Source organism: Vanessa cardui, chromosome 9, assembly GCF_905220365.1.
Source record: "Vanessa cardui chromosome 9, ilVanCard2.1, whole genome shotgun sequence".
Taxonomy (NCBI): domain Eukaryota; kingdom Metazoa; phylum Arthropoda; class Insecta; order Lepidoptera; family Nymphalidae; genus Vanessa; species Vanessa cardui.
In genome coordinates, this window is record NC_061131.1 from 2,602,139 (window position 1) to 2,622,173 (window position 20,035).

The window sequence follows — 20,035 nt, forward strand, 5'->3', positions numbered from 1 at the left end:
TCTCATTTCATAAATGATTGATAAAGATCTTACATATGATTCAAATATATTAATATAAAGCAATATCAATGCAAATTAAACCAAATATTCTCATTGTATATTCTATAGTAATAACACACACGCTTCTAATCAGCTGTGAATAGATTATTTTTAGACTTACTCAAAATATTATTCTTGACGGTCTCGTGATTATCAAAGTTCTAATTATAACGCTACGTTTAAACGTCAAATGAAAATATTTCGTTTCGTCACATCGATCGCTATAGTTTCTTCTTGCTTTCAAAGTAACGGTTTGAATTATTTTCGTTTTTTAAGTACTACTTTTAGCTACTAAGTCGCAGTTATGTACACGTTTATTTATCGTATCTTTGTCATTGGCAGACGAAATGGTAACGTTTAATTTCTTTTAGGAACAAGGTCGATGCGTTGGCGTTCTCGTTATATGGATGCGTTATGGTTTACGTTTCGATTGTTTTAACTCTTCTATATTATAATTATACTGTATATGAGATCATTGAATTATTTTCAGTATACCAAGGATGAGATTCTGGATTTAAATTCTTAATCGTAATGAAATGCAGATAATAACATTTGTGAACAGAAATTTTAACTCATTTTAAATATCGAATAAAATATTGTCATAATATTGACGTTTTTGACAATTGTTATTCGATAAGATACTTTGATGTGATGACACAAGGTGACACGACGATGACACATCGTATGTGAGTTTGAAGGAGATCCTAAAGCCCATTACACAATGAAAAAAATAAGGAATAATGAATAGCACAGCCCCCAAAACACAATAGGCTGCTATTAGTTATGTGCTGCTGTTAGTTTTACGACACTTCGTTGAAAAAATACCCTGTGATAGGCTGGCTATAAGAAATAAGAAACAAATTCCCACCGCGACGGAAATTATATTCTTATTTTTGAATTATTAATTGATTAACGGTGTTGCCATCGCTGGATTCCGCTATTCCTTATTCCTTATCTCTTATTTTTTTCATTGTGTAATGGGCTTAAGATCTGACAATAATTTAAAAAAAAGGATCTAAAAAAATGGTAGCATCAGTTGTTATTGATTTACTTTTGGTTTCGTATTTGAATACTTGCATAGTTTTATACCGCATTCGAAATAAACGGAAAATTTCGAATGTGTAATACTTATACGTTTATATTCTATTATGTATTTACATATTAATCATTTTGGTCACCTAAACGCAACTAATGACGTCAGACGATAAATTATCAATTCACGTGTAAGACAGATGAATATCAAAATTAATTTAATATTTTTACACATACATGCGAAATGTTTGTGTGATTGAATGTAAGTTAATTACGCTCGTACGACTGAACGCATCCTAATCTAATTTGATATTTAAAAGTTAAAATCGAAAGCTGTCTGGCATGTCGAAATTGACTCTTATGCAAAATCAAAAAAAAAATTAAAGTGTTTGTGTGCAAAAGGTTACTAGGTTAGTGTATACATACAATACAATTAGTGAGTTTATCGATAATAATAGTACACCTTGGAAATGAAACGATCGCATCCATTTATTTGCGTAAAGACAATTACAAACTGATAAAAACAACCGCTGAGTTTCCTTCGCTGGAACTGCAGCCGAGTACATATTACCTTTTACGATCCATTGGTGGCTTTTGGTTTGAAAATCAATAAATAAGTAATGCTTCTATATAGAATAAAATGATTTTGAATTTGGTAACAATATACTTATAGGCAATGATGTTGTAGTAAACAGATATGTATGTTATTAACGCGCAAAAAGTGAAGACTAGAAAACGTCCTAATTGGGACGTTTGCCTTTAGTTGTTTTACGTAATAATACGTTAAGTAATTAAAACATCTAGTTGTCCCTTTTACATATTGTTTTTATCAGGCTATCCTTTTTACTTTTAACGAAATGTAAAAATAAACGGTCCCCGACGCGGCACACTTTTTTCTGTTGTTTAGTATAGATATAACATATCTGTTTATTAGAATATCATTGCTTATAGGTATTTTATTTACCCCTAATAAAGAGGTAATAATACTCGGGTATAGTATTTAATAATTATTATGTTACGATTGTATTTTCATAAATAATCTTTTTGTTTATTAAAACAAGTATGTGTATAAAATATTATTTGTTTTTTTGTTCGTTTTTATGAATGCAATATCAGCAATTATCGTGCTTTCGGTTACGAGATAACTTCAGGTTATCGCCCACTAAGCAACCACAGGTTTTTATCAATGGATACAACACTGATTTCGTTTAATCCTCCTCGGAATGTCATTTCAATATGAAGAAGAATTCTTGTATGTAAAATCGGCTTTTAAAACGTATTAATAAATAACGTTAAATTAGTTTTGCCTCATATTATTTACAATTATAATTGTTTTAATAAGACATGCTGAATGTTTTTCGTAAATCATGAAAGCGCTGTCATTCAAATGATAATTATTCCCATTACAATGTTGCAGATTTATGTGATAATTTTCGCACGTGTCAAATTGTAACACTTATTGAGTTTAGCTCGATAAAAGTATATACAAACCTTTATGTAAATATATATTCATTGCTTTGTTCATCGACGAACGTAGAATGTTCCTATTTTAAATTAATAATAAAAAAAACTATCGAATACAAAGTTTTTGTATTCGATAGTTTTTTTTTATTTAATCTGTGTTGAGTTTAGTTTATTTAAGCGACTTCAAAAAAAGGAGTATTCTCAATTCGACCGGTATTTTTTTTTATGTTTCTTCGCCGATTACTTCGCCATTTATGAACCGATTTTGATGATTTTTTTTTAGTTAGAAAGAAGATACTCCTGGAATGGTACTATGATGTGGATATCTGTACACGTGCAACATCTATTATTGAAGCTGGACGATTTTGAATGAAAAACAAAATGTAGAAATATTTACGTACGATCGGCCGATTTCAATAATATATGTTTAAATTAAATTATTTTATTATTATTTAGTGATCACTTTGAAGTCGGTGTTATTTTTTAGAAAAAATATTTTATTTTGTGTGGAATTTTTGGCCGAATATGTATGTACCGTTCTTAGTATCACAAGTGAATACTTCTCTGTTAAAAAGAAAATGCAATTCATCATTTATTGTGGTATTATGCCACTCCAAGTGAAGTACCCGGAAATAAGCTTCACTTATTGAAGCGATAAACACTTATATATAATAAACTAGCAGTCGCCCGTGGCATCGTTCGCGTATTAGGGTGTTGGTTGCCATGTGTTAGGCAAAAAGAATAGCCTACGTACTTCCTTGGAGTTCAAGTATTCTTCATAGCAAATTTCATCTAATTCGTGAAAGATAGATAGACAGAATTACTTTCACATTTATAATATTAATATAGATGGAACGTTTTTTATTAAAAGTCGAGATGGCCCAGTGGTTAGAACGCGTTCATCTTATCCGATGATTGCGGATTGCAAATTTCATAGAAATTCTGCCACATGTGTATTCCACCAACCCGCATTGGAACAGCGTAGTGGAATATGTTCCAAACCTTCTCCTCAAAGTGAGAGGAGGCCTTTAGCCCAGCAGTGGGAATTTACAGGCTGTGGTTGTTGTTTTTTATTATATAGATATTTTTAGTCTACTTGGATTTTATTTATAACGTATAATATAAACTTCGAACAGATATTTATTTTGATAGCAAGTGATGATTGATATCATTAATGCGATGGTTGATCCAATTCAATGGGGTCACGATTGTTTTTAGACTAATCGTCACAGATCCCGCGGCGGCGCGAGGCGTTTCTTGATTTGGCAGATCCTGTTTATGTTTCTTATCCCTCTTAAGATATTTATTATCATATATCTCGACCTCCCCTCATATTTCATAGATGTAGGTACATGTTATTTTTGTGCCTGAGAGAATCGTATCGTATATTATTGAAAAAATGTGTCTTTCAATCGAATTAAGAGTGTGAATTTTATACGAAGAAAATGTTATAAAGGGCAAAAATATACTAATTTTAAATAAATTTTTGTAGTTGCATTTTTAGCTTATTAAAAACTCTAAAAAGCACGATAACTCAAAAATGTAAAATTTTCTATGCATATATAGGTTAAAATTATTGCAAATAGTCACCCCATCACCTCTTAATAGGAATACGTCGAATTACCAATAACCATGTATATTCAAATCTTACAACAAAAATCCTTTGATATCCTAGCTGTTATTTTTGTTTTCTGACCTCTACTTGTAGTCCTGACGAGGGTCCGAGGGGTTTCTTGAAGTTTACGCTTCATAACTACATCCTGTTCATTATGGACATCCTCATAGCGACTATAAAATCGATTCATTGATTATACTCATAAGTCTAATCTTATATTCCTATGTTCAAGAAGGTGTTTTAAGTACCTTATAAAGTATTGTCATACTAAAAAATATGTTTGCTATGCACAGTAAACAGTCTATATACCTACATAATGTAATATGTCGAAAAACTAGATTTAAATATATATATTTTTAGGTCACGCCAATCTTACTAACTTGTAAATGCGAAAGTTTGGATCTTTGTTACCCAATCACGTAAGAACAGTTGAACGGATCTAAATGAAATTTGGCACAGATAAATTATAATCTGGATTAGGACATATGCATTTTATCGCAGAATAATGTGCTCAGCGCACATGCTATATATGAATGCGACATTTAGATAGTAGTATGATGTTACCGTATGGAGTCGATATATAGAGAGTATAGAGTCGAGATGGCCCAGTGGTTAAAACGCGTGCATCTTAACCGATGATTGCGGGTTCAAACCCAGGCAAGCACCGCTGATTCATGTGCTTAATTTGTATTTAGATTTCATCTCGTAGTCAGCGGTGAAGGAAAACATCGTGAGGAAACCTGCGTGTGACAAATTTCATAGAAATTCTGCCACATGTGTATTCCACCAACCCGCATTGGAACAGCGTGGTGGAATATGTTCAGAACCTTCATCTAAAGGGAGAGGAGGCCTTTAGCCCAGCTGTGGGAATTTACAGGCTGTTGTATGATGTTACCGAATCACGATCGATCGGTTTTTATTGAAATTTATTAGAATAGGTTGACGGAAGGCAGATTAAAATATACCCCTATTTTATATATTAACATATTTTTTTTCATATGACTCCCGTAACCCTGGAGAGACCATAATCAAATAGTTTCAATTTACAAAATAATATCCAGTTTGTATTGATGGTATAACAATCCGAATTTTAATAAAATAAAATAAGTAATGTGACGTTATTTTATTATAGTAGCTGATCGTTCAGAAATAACGTGAAACAGTTCTATGAAACCGACTCACACTTGAAAATGATCATATAATAAACAAATTGATCATTCTAATTTGTGTAACTGGCTCGCCTTTATTGCAGAGGTCAGGTAGTAATCGGCATTATAAATCAGTTCGGTATGATTTATTTATTGCTAGCTGTTAATTTTTTATAAGTAATAATGCATAATTAGATAAAGTTTTTACAATGGAGTTATTAAAAAAGTAGCCTTTGCCCTTTTATATATTATAATAGCTGTGTCCGTGACCTTCTATGCATTTGAATTAAACAAAAAAAAATGTTGTAGCCTAAGTTACTCCTTATTATATCAGTTATCTGTCAGTGAAAGTCCCGTCGAAATCGGTCCAGCCGTTCCAGAGATTAGACGGAACAAACAGAGAGACCGACAAAAATTTACCGATTAAAAATATTATTTTGGTATAAGTACCGTGTATACATGCATACGCTCATTGCAAATGCATGTATATTCATTGAGCATATAAAAAAGGAAATTTTAATATTACAAACAGACACTCCAATTTAATTTCATGTATAAATTAAATAATATATTTTATTCTTATGTACCTACAGTGTAATCGTAACATAGAGACACCATTACTTGCGTATTTTCGTTTAGAATTACCGATATAGGATGCAGAAAAATACGCAAGAATAGTATTCGATATTCAAATTTAATGAATCAAGTTCCTTTATTATTGATTATCGACGAACTGATTACTCAACTACATTGTTCTGTTAAATCTAGGCTGATCTAATTTCATATTAGGCTTTGTAATTATTCAAATACCAGGCATAGGTTAAATTTAAAAAAAAAAACGTATCTCATAATTTTATGTTTTGTTTTGTATGTTGGTAAAGTCAAGTTATAATTTTTTTATTATTTTAAATTTTTCGAAACAAAAACATTATGTAATGATTTTGTTTTTTTTTTTTTATTAATTCGCACGTGTTTCTATTATAAGGCAATTATTATCAATAAATTAATACAAACGAAATAACTCAATCAAATTATAAATATGTGCGAAACAAATTACTTGACCTCCGTGTTTTATACAGCATACTTAATTATTGTTTCGAGCGTATTAACCATTCATCTCCTTCATGTCAAAAATGAAGTTTATTACGTTTTTTTTAAATTTCAAATTTCGAATGTTACTGTGCAAAGGTATTGTTCCTAATTATTTCAATGTTTTTAAGTCTCTTTACAATAATTTTAAATGTTAAGGAAAATACAGTACTTCTTTTTGCGTAATTACAATTTTATGGCTATCAATGCTTGCTTATTTGTTCTTATGCAAATGATTTGTAAATTAATTGAAATAGTTACGATAATTATCGATCACGCTTTATCACAATGAGTAGCTATCGAGAATTTACTAGATGTACTTGACCGTTTATTATGTAAGTTTGTGTTATAATTGAGTGTTTTTTGGTTTCAGCTATCTCGTGTCGGGCGACGCCGACGGGAAGTGCTACATCTGGGACTGGAAGACTACGAAGCTGTACAAGAAGTGGAAGGCCCACGACGGAGTGTGCATCACGTCGCTGTGGCACCCGCACGAGCCCAGCCGCCTGCTCACCGCGGGCTGGGACGGTCTCATCAAATACTGGGATTAAATGACAACAACAAATACGATATGATTGTTTTAATAACCCCTACCTTTAAACCACAAACCATAAATAACGACTCAAATAAACTTTGCAATATTTTAACATTCCTTTTTTTATTTTAAATTATGTCAGCTGTCGGCTAGATTAGGTACAAGCATTCGTCTATTTATGCGTTTACGCGGCTATGGGATACTTGAAGGGCTCCTCGTAGGCGATGTCGACCTTGTACTCCATACTGCACTCGCGACAGGCGCCGTTCACCATGAACTGGTTAAAGTTTATATTGTTTTCGTGGAATGATTCGATGAGGGCAGTGATGAGGCTGTCGATCATTTCCGGCGTGTGGTGCGGACCCGGCGCGAACCGCAGCCGCTCCTCGCCGCGCGCCACCGTCGGGTAGTTGATGGCTTGCACGTAGTGGCCGCGCTTCATCAGGGACTCCGCAACGAGCGCCACCTTGTCCGCGCCCGTTATCGGCACGGGGACTATGTGGCTCACGGACGGCATCTGCGGCAGTCCGGCCACCAACAAAGAGAGCTTCAAGTAGCGGACGATAGCCTGGTGCTTGGCTCTCATGCTTCGGCCCTCCTCGCTCGCCAGCAGCCTTATAGCCGCCAAGGACCCAGCCAGCACGGGAGGAGGGAGTGCCGTCGTGAAGATGAACCCTGGAGCCAGCGATCTCACGGTATCCACCAGTAGAGACGAGCCCGCGATGTAGCCTCCGACGTTTCCATAGGCTTTGCCCAATGTGCCTGAGACGATATCGATAAGGTTTTCGACTCCTCTCTCCTCACCGATCCCAGCACCGTGTTTTCCATATAAGCCCACAGCGTGGACTTCATCTACGAATGTCAGAGCTCCGTATTCATGAGCTATGTTACACATTTCTTCTAGGGGACAAATAGCTCCACTCATTGAGTGGACAGTCTCAAAAACGACTAGTTTTGGCACACCAGACGGTGATGAGGATAATAATTCTCTCAAGTGACTCGGGTCATTGTGTCTAAATATATGTTTAGGTGCTCGGCTGTTTCTTATTCCTTGTATCATCGATGCATGGTTGCCAGCATCAGAGTAAATGATGCACCCCGGTAATATTTTAGCTAAAGTAGAGAGAGTCGCATCATTAGCGACAAAGCAGGAACTAAAGATTAAAGCTGCTGGTTTTTTGTGTAGCTTGGCTATTTCAGATTCGAGTTTTTCAGTCATTTGTGAGTTGCCAGCAATATTCCGAGTACCACCTGCCCCCGTTCCGTAAGACTTGATGGCAGAAATCGCAGCATCTTGCACAACGGGGTGGCGCGACGCTCCCAGGTAATCGTTAGCACACCACACAGTCACACGACGGTTCTCGGCTCCTTCTAAAGCTTGCGGATACAGGCCCTCGGCCGCCAAGCGAGACACCTTCCTGAATATACGGTACGAGTAATCCTTCTTCTTCGCATTAATTTGTTCGCTGAAGAATTTATCGTATTTGTAAGTGTTAACACTCTCGACGATATCTTCGGTCATCTCCTTCGGTGCCTCGGAGATGATCGAGTTCTTCTGAATGAAAGGGCATTTTGTTTCATCGACCCCGAGCGTGCGAAAGCCTCGTGAAAATATAGGACAGAAATTCCCGTACTGTTTTACCAGTACGCTGCCGTAATTTCGCACGAAGGCTTGATTCATTGATCCTAAGAAAGGACAAGGCATTTTATGTAATCGATGACACTCACTCGAAACACTTACGACACAAGTATAATACAACAACTGTGTTTATACAATATTTAGATGACTTCCACGTCTACGTTGGCTCCCACTGTAGCCGAACGTCTCGCAGGTGTATAGATTACAACTGGCGGCTCAAAACACTGCAGCCTTCATTTATAAAGTATGTGTCGTCATATCGATTAAGTTTCAATAAATGGTTGTGTACTTCCACTCCACGTATAATTTTTATTTTGATTCCGAATAGTGAATGTTGCCAAAAAAAATAATTTGTCATTTTAGTGTTGTAACTTTGTAGAACATGTATTTTTAGTAACCTATAATTATTGATTTCGTAGTACGTTACGAAATGTTTGGAAGATAAAACATATTACTATTTTAAGTCAAGTTTAATTTTAGTGTTATTATTAATTATAGAAAATAAAAATTAGATATAAAATTAAAAACATAGATTTAGGATTTTTTCCTAATATAATATAAAAAAAAGCTTTAAGCAAAAAGTTTATCGTTTTTGATTTTTAACGTAAAAATTGTATAATTATTGGTATCAGTTAAAAATATGATGTTTAATGAGAATTAAGTTACATTGGAATTTATAAGCTATTGTAAGTGGTGTAGCACATGTAAAATGTCTGTGTACTTTAATCAGTTTTTCGTTATCTGCGTATAGTTTTAATTTGACAGTTGACATAAGATAATATGTTTTTGATACGGTTATTAAATGTATAAGATTTAATACAATATTGCTTAATTAAAACAGATTGACCATGTTTTCATTGAATAATCATTTAGAACTGAGAAGAGTGACTATATCTAGTTTAGTAACGTGCATTTATTTACCTAGTATTGTGACTGTTATTTCGTATAAAGGATTATTATACTCAGTGGGAAATGCTTCTTCGCTCTACGTTTTAGTGCTCATATTCACCGCGGAATTAATTAAATCATTTTACCTGAACTCCAATAATGATCTTCAAGTCAAGAAAAAAGCGAGCAAAAACCGAGTCGGTGATATAGTTAAATCAATTGTCTTTCTACTGGGAGTGAAGTTTTGCTTCTTCGTCGGAATCATATTATTCGGCGCTCCGGTGTTAGAATACCACGAGGAAACATTAATTTTATCGAGTTTATTAACTCTACTAACAGTATTTCCTCTGATAGCCCATACCGGGGTCGAATTAGCGGTACAATTATTGTTCGGTGTGAAGACCTTCCCCCGAGATACTATCATAGCCATGTTAGTGAACAATGCATTGTTGACGGTATGCGGGGCGTGGCTCGGCGCGGTCGTTATTCCCTTGGACTGGAACACGCCCTGGCAACAGTGGCCAATACCATGTTACCTTGGAGCAATCGGCGGTTATCTGTTATCTAATGTTCTAACTGTGACTAAAGTTACGTTGATGTCTGCGGCTAACAAGCATCCATTCCTTAGTATATTTGTTAATATGATGAATAGACTCCATATTTCTAAGTAACTTTATGTATAGAATGGAATAGTATTGCATTTTGTTTATCGAAATTATTTAAAGTATTTATAGATTAATAAATGGTTGTTAAAACAAATACACACAGTTTTTCATTTTTTTTATTGCAAACTTACAAATCCTTGAAGTTAGATGTATGTATATATTTATTTATGTATAATTAGAATGGCAAATAAAACTCAATGTAGTAAATTAATAACTTTATTTGTGTTTGTTAAATATGTACATAGCCTAATCTTTTTATAAAATATGAAACTTAACTGATTTTATCATCACATTGTTTAAATAACTCCTAAATTAGCATTATAATACAAAGTTTATGCCGACTCTCATTCACATACAATTTGACAACAATATACTCTGCTAACAAAGAATAACAACGGTTGACACACCTAAGGCTTTGCGGTAAGTATATAGTCATTCAATCAAAGACTATGAAAACATTTGAATTTGTAATATAAATCTTATTACATACAGTGAATGCATTTGCTTTTCACTTACACTAAAATTATAACTACAGTAATTGTTTATGGAAATGTGGCACATTCAGAGTGTTTGAAAAGTTATAAAAATATTTTTTGATTTTATAATAAAAAACCCTTTTGTTAACATCAACATAATTATTTATTATAAAAATATTTTTGTAACTACCGTCATTATTTTTTATATCAATTTCTGTTCCTCGATGTGACATTAAATTAGTTACTACATATTGCAGTGCTATAACTTGGTGCATACTAGTAATCACCCTGCAATTTATCTCACTATTGAATACAAATACGAGCGCCTTGGCAGTGGTATTGCATTGAGAAAAACTTTAATAAAACTTTGTAGAGAATTTTAGTTAAACCTTCGTAATATTATTTTGCACAAGTTGAAGTTGTTGAAAGTATGTGGTAGTCGCCTTTAGATCACCAAAGTTAATAGCCATAGCTCAGTTTTTAAAGAATGTTAATTAGAAAATGACTCGGCACTGCACCATATTATGGCTGATCTAGAATCATGCAATGTGCAACCATTAAACAACATATGTACAGAACTACTATCAACAACTATTATTTATTAATCTAAAAAATAAAACTCTAAACTCGTAACGAAATTCCAGCACCTTAATATAAATGTGGAAATGTCAATCCATATCAAATTAAAATGTAGTTGCTTTTCCATTTCCTGGAAGTGTTATTTAGTGCTTATATCTAAAAGGAAATATAATTTCAATACACACTTAAAATATGGCGTCTAATACAGTTACCCTGTTCTGGTAATTACGAAAAATTATTTATTTTGGAAACAAACTTTTATTGGTGGTATGATGATAAAGAAATTATCTATAGAATGAAAATGTACTTTAAACAATATTTTAGTGCTCAGCAACATTTATTATCTGTGCCATATTATACAACGTTATGGTTTCAAGAACACATCGATAACTAGATTGGAAAAAGAGCATCGAAATATCCACACGATTAGTTATCACTTACAAAATATAAAAATGCACTGCTAATACTAATTACCAGTTAAAATTTCAACAATCTTACGTTTTCGCTGAATTTTCTATACAACCCGGTAACTATCATTGACAAATAAAAACAATATGATCGAACATTTTAATTGAAAATTATTGGATCAGAAAAATCAATAATTTTATTTTAGATAAAGTTTTGATATGTTGATTTTTTTTGTCATTTTTTTTATTCCAAAATTGTATAGAAAATTCACACGTCTATAAACTAACCTTCTAACCTAACACTGGCCTGTCACTCGCCGCCATTTTGAAACAGATTCAAATCTTTGGGTCCAAATCGCCGAATAGAGAAAAAAGCTAATAACAAAATTTTTCTTCAATCGATTCTAGGCCGTCAAAATTCAAACACGATATTTCCCTTACATAAAACCGGTGTACTCGTTTATTGCCTTTATTCAATTCCTAACAAGGCTTAACAATATTTAAAGCTTGCCATTCACGCGCAAGTATTGTAATGGCCAGCAACAAAAACTACAGTAGCCATTAAATCGGTCGAATACACAGCGTCATAGAGTTTTATTAATACAAATAAATATATAGAATAGGGAAAGAGACGGCGGCGCGGGGCGAACCGTCTACGTGTTGTTGGTGTCGGGCTGGAAGTAGTGCAGGCCGTTTATCTGGAAACAATTTAATTAATATTAGAAACTGCTTGAGCTTTTTCAATAAAATCCACCAAATTAAAGTCTAAACCATAGAGATTTTATATTTTGTAGAAAATATTTTTTTCAGCAGATACCAAAGTGTTATAAATGAAAAAAAAAAAAGAATATATACCGGTCGAATTGAGAACACTCCTTTTTTTGAAGTCGCTTAAAAAAGGGATGCTTGAATGAACGCGCATTAGTAATTTTACTGATTTTGCGTAATTCAAAAAAGTAATTGCATATAATTAATTACAATAAAACAGTTATTTCGATGAAATTGCTTCTTTCACCAAAACGTTCGCTCAAATTTTTAATTAAAACATTGCTTTGAATATATATACCGAGCGAATTCATAATATTGTTTTAATTTATTTGTACATTCATGCAACATAAATAATAACTCTCAAAATAGATATCTTTGATGTTATTTCAGAAAAGAGCACCGGAACCGACTGATATCTAGGTTGAATGTCGAATGAATACTATTTACAAAACAAAATTACTTTTATAACAAATTTATTGCAAGGACATAAAATAATAATCAATAACAACAAAATACTTCAATCAGTAAAACAATGATACGCCTGACCGTATTTCGCGCCTCCCGCCAAAAAGAGAAAGAATTTTAAAAAGCCATCTGTCAGCTTGACACATGACGTTCGGAAAGTCACACTAATTCTCCTTTTAATACAATAATTGTTCCCATTCTGACATTTATTTAACCAATAATCCTCTACTAAAATTTACCTGGAAGAGATCGATGCTTTGGAAATAAGGCTCCTTTTGCACTTTATGTAACATTTTTAAAATACAAAAGTGTAGTATAAAAGAGTGTACAAATATAGCTAACTTTAAAAAGAAACTAAAAATATTTATAAGGGAAAATATATATGAATAAAATTGGTAAACATTATTTCTATATTTAAAATACAATTTAATGTTACTAAAATTTTAACCATTTACTACATAATTTTTTCATTGTTTTTATTTATCTTCTTTGGATCAATGTCGATATGTACTGCCGCGGATTATACCACAAAAAACAAACTTTGTATATAAGATATATGTATTGCTCATTGTAAAGTGAACTGTAAGGTTCTTTATGGGTAATAAAGTTCTTTAACCTGAAAATCGAATTGTTACATCTGGTTTTATTCAAATGTTAAATGTTAGTTTTTAAACTCGCGTACCGTCATGTCGTACTCGGTGACGAAGGCGGGCACCTCGAGTTGGTCGCGCGCCATCACGGAGTACAGGTACTCCACGCCGGGCAGGTTGTGCACCTTCGCCTTGATGGCGGGCGCCATGAACGTCGTGAACCACCACGTCATCATCTGCGGGCGGAAACAGTTATAATCAAATTACTTTTAGGCCGAGATGCCCCAGTGGTCAGAAGGCGTGCATTTTAACCGATGATTGCGGGTTCAAACCACTGAATATTCATGTGTTTAATTTGTGTTGATAATTTATCTCGTGCGCGGTGGTGAAGGAAAACGTCGTGAGGAAACCTAATGTGTCTAATTTCATAGAAAGTCTGCCATATTTGTATTCAACCCACCAACAGCAGTGGGAAATTTACAGGCTGTTGTTGTTGTTAAGTTTTCTTTAATACAGCTGACATTGAAACGATTAAAATATTATCGACACGACATTATCAGTCGTGTTGTTAACACTGTTAATTTATGTCGTTGTAAAATTATCAACGAATACGAATGTATATAAATATGTAATTTATAAAAAATGTTTATCAACGTCATGTTAAATAAATAAATATCTAACAACATCACATACATTACTCTGAACCCAATGTAAGCACTTGTATTTACTTTTCGATTTGCAAAAAATAGCGTTCAAATACAAATAATGGTGTTGATTTTTACTCCGATTTCTATTTATTTATCTTTCTATCAATACAGATTCGACATTACAAAGACAGTATTATTTAACAAATCTCTCAAACAGGTTATAATCAACTCCTTGGTGGTCATACCCACCCATCATATATTCAACCACCAAGCAACAATCATAATATAATGTTCTTGTTTGAATCAGACATATAACTACAAGCATAAGGGTCATTTGATTTTCCAAGGTTGGTAATGCATTGATTACGTAAAGTTTAAATTCATACTAAATTCATATTCATCGGAACACTTTGCACTACCACCTACGAATATCAAACAAAAAGAAAATTATTTTTTTGTCATTATTTACTTTGTTTTTTATCATAGAGGAATAAGATTTGATCAGCTATCCAAAACACAATACACCAATAAAAAAAATATAACGAAGAGAAATAACAGAAAATTTAATTTGAAACATTATCCTTATTGTCTTAATTTAGAAAATGAGTTGTGACCTACAGTGAACTAGTTAGTTCACTTATCACTTTCAGTAACTTTCCATTCACTCAATGACTCAATCAACGAGTGACGTATTATTATATAATGAATGTCTGAATGATATTTATAAATAATTTAAGCGATATAATTACCAAGTCAGTACTCAGTAATTTCTTGTTTCATAAATAACTTACTTTGGTCCAAAACGTAGGATGTACGATGTAGAACGCTTTCAAATTCTTCTTATATCTGTAACGTAAAGTGTTGCAAGTTAGAAAAAAAAATCGACTAAAATAAGTAATGATGTAGCAATTTTTAGCAATCAATAAAAATTAAGAATTCTTATTCAAGAACAATGCCATACAAACATTTGGCGTCGAAATTTTTTTTTTCAGAAAGTGACAAAAATTAAAAGATTGCAAACAAATTTAATGTAAGATTTTAAATTAACATGGTTATTTTTATTACTAAAGGTATGAATTTCGGGATATTTACCTTGTTTTTATTTTTGTTACGAGACTGTCTCGTAAACAAGACATTCGTAGATAAAATCGAAATATCGAGCTCCACCGAACAAAAATAAAAAACATGGTAAATATCCCGAAATTAATACCTTTAGAAATTTAATGTAAATTACAAAATCAAGGTGTTCTAGTCATTAATACTAATATTATAAATGGAATAGGAGCTCTGTATGTTTTTCTGTTTCTCTTTTACGCCCAAACCATTGAAAAAAAATTGATGCAATTTGGTATTTAGCAAGTTTATACTTTACGACCAATCCCTAAACACGACATGAATAAATTATATGTTTACTTGTAAGGCAGCACGGTGTAGACCTCCTTGAGCCAGGAGAACGGCGGGTGGTTGTTGGAGGAGGCGAGGGTGTGGAAATACGCGATCACGTAGTCACCGCGAACGATCGGGTCCAACAGCTTTATTAGGTACAGGAGCGCCTGGAAACAGTTGACACGATCTTTTAATTAAAGGTAAACATCAAAATTAATTACTGTTCAAACTAGGCCTAGATTATATATCACGTATTAATTTTGACATGGTAATAGCCGACATAGCATCATCGTCTCCAAGACTAGCAGTTGTGGAAGCATGTAGGACCATTTTTTTCTGTGAGAGAACGATAAAGAGCCTTCAAATATAAGCCTTATCTGTGTTGGAGGAAAATCAAAAGGAAGCAAGCAAATAAAGACATAAGTTTCCTAAAATCTTACATTCGTGCAGTTTGTAATATCGAATACAAATAATACTCGCTAACATTATCACCATTATCCAATCATAATCCTCCTCTAGACTCGACTAGGTTACTCCAATTGGTCATAAAGTTACAGTAAATACCTGGGGCATTCCGTCAAACATTGCTTTTATGAGTTTCATGTTTCTAGGGGATGCCACTAAATAGTTATTATCATGGCTATAAAGACTCGACTAGGCTTTAAAAATATAGAGTAAGCCTCACAACTGGTTAAGTTTATTATACTCATAATATAAGGCTCTTATGTAACGGTTTACGCTTAACTTTGTTATAGGCTGCCTCCGTTTACTTCCTAAGTAAGTTACCGAGTTAGTAACTTAGGGCGCAATGCTTACCTTTGTGTGTTAGGAAAATTTATTTGATTATATCTTCTACAAATATTACAATTTATTAACTATAAAATAGCATAACAAAGATTTTTTATGTAAATTGGCCAATCGAACTATTGACGGGGATTTGTAAGAACTTCGATCCTATAGGTTCTATAATAATACTAGTTCACACATTTGAAGCAATAGTAAATATTCATATTTTTATATTTATTCACTGCATAGGCTTATGACTCCATTACAGCTGATGGTAAGTGGTATGATGAAGACGGTGGTCGAGTCCAGACGCAACTGCATTAACCGCCCTCGCTAAGCGATTTGCATCTTCTTAGACAATCCATATTTGGCGGTGCGATAAAGAAAAGAGTTTGTAAAAAAGAGTATTTAGTATGCTGACCTTATCCAAATCGATGTCAGATATCGGGAACCATTTTCCAATGAACACAACAACGGGCCGGCCGAGACGGTCCACGCCGCTCTGGTACAAGCAGCCGATGCCAGACACCTCGCTCAGGTCCTCGCTACGAGCGCGTCGCAGTAGCCGTTCATATCTGTTGACAAATTAATCAATTAACAAAACGACTCCCTCTTTAATGTAAGCTACACTTTCTTACATTGCCTATTGAAAATCGATGTCAAACTTGTACAATAAATAATTGTAGGTACTGAGCACACTCGTTTCACTGATATAAACCCATTTGGGTACACACCGTAATTGAGTCAACTGAGTACAAAATTTAGTTTAGAGGAATACTATTTATTGTGGGTCCCAGTAATAAGTATGTGAGTATGACAAGCAGAAGGAATATAGCAATTTAGTTGTAGCATGGCAAAGTAGCCAGTGCGATGGTGTCCACTGACAACCTAGGTCTCGTCAGACCTCTTTAAATAAATTGAAACTGAGTTTTGGTATAATACTGTTCACCTTCGAACGCGGTAGGACAGCTAAAAAAATATCAGAAACGAGTGAATACTGGGTAAAATATCAAGTTTGCTTTTTCGGAGATAATTCGAGCATGAAGTTTCCACTCTTTTATAATTCATTCACGCATTACAGTACCCTAAAATGTTACCTTAAAATTACATGGTTCTAAAAAGTTACTAACTCACGTAAAATATGGAAACACGAATAAAATTCCATCTTGATTTTACTTGACATATGTTTCATGTTTTTACAATTATATCATTAAGTTAAGGCTACAATGATCACATTAAATACCAGTAGAATAAACGTTTCGATATTTGCGCGCCGAATCTCTACAAGCCATTAAACATTTTAATGACTATTTGTTCGGCGTCATGTTTTATGACTGTAATCACGAGCAAACACTAGATACCGGATGAGAAAATGTTCATTGTCACGCTATTTTGGACCTTGGCATTGAATTGATAAGGAATATATTTAAGTGAATACCGAAACTAGTGTAACTTGTAACGTTGAAGACTGGAATGTTCTAAATAACCTTGTAATTTGGATTCTGGATATGATACATTTAATGAAATTTATTTATATTTAAAATACAAGAAAAGTTCAATGCAATTATTGATATTTTAGGAGTTTGGTTGTCAGGTGTTAGGTAAAAATGTTGCCTTGCCTATGTTCTTCCTCGGACTTCAAATTTGCTTCTTATAAAATTCGGTTCAGTGGTTTTGGTAGTAAAAGAGCAAAATACAGACAGACAAGACAGAGATACTTTCCCATTTATAATATTAGCATAGATATTATTTTTGAAGCCCATCAACTTTCATTTATTCTAGTGACAAATTACTAATTGAAATTCTACCGTTTTGTTGCTTGTGGAAAATTCGAATAGGGTATGTATCGGCTGACTTTTCTACTGGTGTTAACACAATATAGATTTGAAGAAGCAATACTATAAAGAGAATGGGCCGAGTCCCAAAAGAAACATTTACTTATTTGCCATTTTACCGCCAGTAAATAAAACAGCAACCCAGTCGCTATTCCAATTCAAACCGACATTTCAACGGTATTCAGAGCAAATAATCCACAGAACAGGGGCAGGGTGACTTTCAGGTCAAGGGTGCGATTGCGAACCAATAAAATGAGAATGTGTTGGATTGCTACCCATAAATAATATCCCCATGACGTCAAAATTTATTTTCTAACTAGTTATCGTCCGGGGCTTCGCTTGCGTTTTAGGAGTAGGCAAAAAAGTAGCCTATCCTTTCTTGGATTTCAAGTTTGCTTCACGCCAAATTTCATCAAATTAGGTTAATTTGATAAAATTTGGTGAAATTTGGATGAAATCTGTAAACGGTTTGGTCTTGAAAGAGAGACAAGACAAATAGCCAAATATTAGTACACATTTATAACGCACCGACTTAACACTGAAAAATATATAAAAACGGGTCACAAGTATGGCATAATAATACTTTGTAGTTTTAAATTTATTTTTATCTTCAGCACGCATATTTACGAATGTGGAAGACACGAAAATTTGATTACTTTATAATCTAGGACATGAAAAACAAAAAATGTTGATAAGATATTTGGAACAGTAGTTACACCATGTTACAAAATTTTTGTCGTTCGGCTTGTTTACCATATCAATGGCCAGACCATTTTGCCATCTAATGCTGCGATCCCAGGACGGTTTATCTTCGGGTCGGATCCATAAAAAGTTATTAGTCCTATCCTGTGGTAATGTTTTGTTAGACCTGTCAATTCGTGTGAACAATATGGAATAATATACAAAAAAGTGAAGCTAATGTTTCTTAAAAATACATGACACATGTTCATAAGCAAACTAAAACTTAACAATGAAAATTTGAGAGACTTAATCCAATGAAAATTTTTACTAATCTTCTGAAAGTTGATTTGTTCGAATTATTCGAAGATACATTATTTTTCTTATCTGAGCAGTGAAGATTAGTTAGGTATACTGCAGAACTGTTCCATATGTTTTATGCACGGCTTCCCAAAGATAGAAGTGTCAAATATTCCGAGATTATTAGGCAACTCTTACAGAAATCGAAGATATTCGAAGGTGACATATTTAAATTACGTTTATGGTTTTCATTTCGTGACGCAGTCACCCAGTAACTCTATCGAGGTAATATAATACACATTTTTTGGGACAACACAAAACGACCAAGATATATTTGTCTGATTTCTGAATTTACGTCAGTAATAATATATAACACGTGCGTTTGAAGCATTCGCTTCAGCACCACCAATGAAATATATTTCCGACGATTTATTTTTGGCTGTCCCGAAATAAATAAGCGCGTAAGGTCACGATTTGTGACGTCACACTTCGTAATATGTACAGCGTTCCGATCGGTCACTGCGTTACGTATGAAACTATACGAACAATTGATATATTTTATACACAATGGATTGAGTTTTTTCAAATGTTAAATAATATTGTCCACTCAAAATTATTTAGCTTAAATCGTATCATGTTCTTAGCATTTGATCAGCAATACCTTTTTTAAAGAATTGTATATTTTCCAATTTTTCCAAGCAGTTTAGGTCAAAGCTTTTGGCAGGGATAAATTTAGGCCCAAGAGATTGAGAAAGCGCCGACTTTTATATCACTTGTCGTCCTAGTACTGTTAACACATACGGCTTTAATTTATGACGTTGAAAATAAATAGATCGTTATTTAATAATGAATGATTGACATTTAAGGTGTTCGGGTTTTGCTTAGTATGTTTTCTATTAACGGATTTATAGATACGAACGAAAAAGCGGATTTATAGTCCATAGGCAGAACATTAGGCACCAACGTTTTTTAAATTATTACATATTATAAATAGTAAAACAATT

General features: G+C 33.5%; 4 protein-coding genes across 6 annotated transcripts in view; 2 read left to right on the forward strand and 2 right to left on the reverse strand.

Moving 5' to 3' along the window:
• LOC124532251 (pre-mRNA-processing factor 17) overlaps positions 1-6,957 on the forward strand; it is a 41,098-nt gene extending 34,141 nt beyond the window's left edge. Inside the window, exon 11 of the mRNA XM_047107037.1 lies at positions 6,761-6,957. Within this exon, the coding sequence (XP_046962993.1) occupies positions 6,761-6,938 (178 nt within the window). The 3' untranslated portion in view covers positions 6,939-6,957. The remainder of the gene's footprint in view (positions 1-6,760) is intronic.
• On the reverse strand, positions 6,953-8,879 carry LOC124532252 (5-aminolevulinate synthase, nonspecific, mitochondrial). The gene has a single exon (XM_047107038.1). It carries the CDS (start codon positions 8,625-8,627, stop codon positions 7,107-7,109), a length of 1,521 nt encoding a protein of 506 aa, XP_046962994.1. The 5' UTR covers positions 8,628-8,879; the 3' UTR covers positions 6,953-7,106.
• Positions 8,880-9,312: 433 nt separating this feature from the next.
• On the forward strand, positions 9,313-10,210 carry LOC124532303 (phosphatidylinositol-glycan biosynthesis class F protein). The gene has a single exon (XM_047107150.1). It carries the CDS (start codon positions 9,410-9,412, stop codon positions 10,118-10,120), a length of 711 nt encoding a protein of 236 aa, XP_046963106.1. The 5' UTR covers positions 9,313-9,409; the 3' UTR covers positions 10,121-10,210.
• A 104-nt stretch (positions 10,211-10,314) lies between these two features.
• The window catches only part of LOC124532656 (protein GDAP2 homolog), a 105,673-nt gene continuing 95,952 nt past the window's right edge, over positions 10,315-20,035 (reverse strand). For all 3 annotated transcript variants that reach the window (XM_047107690.1, XM_047107691.1, XM_047107689.1), the window contains exons 8-12: positions 16,640-16,793; positions 15,460-15,599; positions 14,838-14,892; positions 13,492-13,635; positions 10,315-12,274 (exon numbers count right to left, since the gene is read on the reverse strand). In XM_047107690.1, coding sequence (XP_046963646.1) covers positions 12,230-12,274; positions 13,492-13,635; positions 14,838-14,892; positions 15,460-15,599; positions 16,640-16,793 — 538 coding nt within the window. In that variant the 3' untranslated portion in view covers positions 10,315-12,229. The remainder of the gene's footprint in view (positions 12,275-13,491; positions 13,636-14,837; positions 14,893-15,459; positions 15,600-16,639; positions 16,794-20,035) is intronic.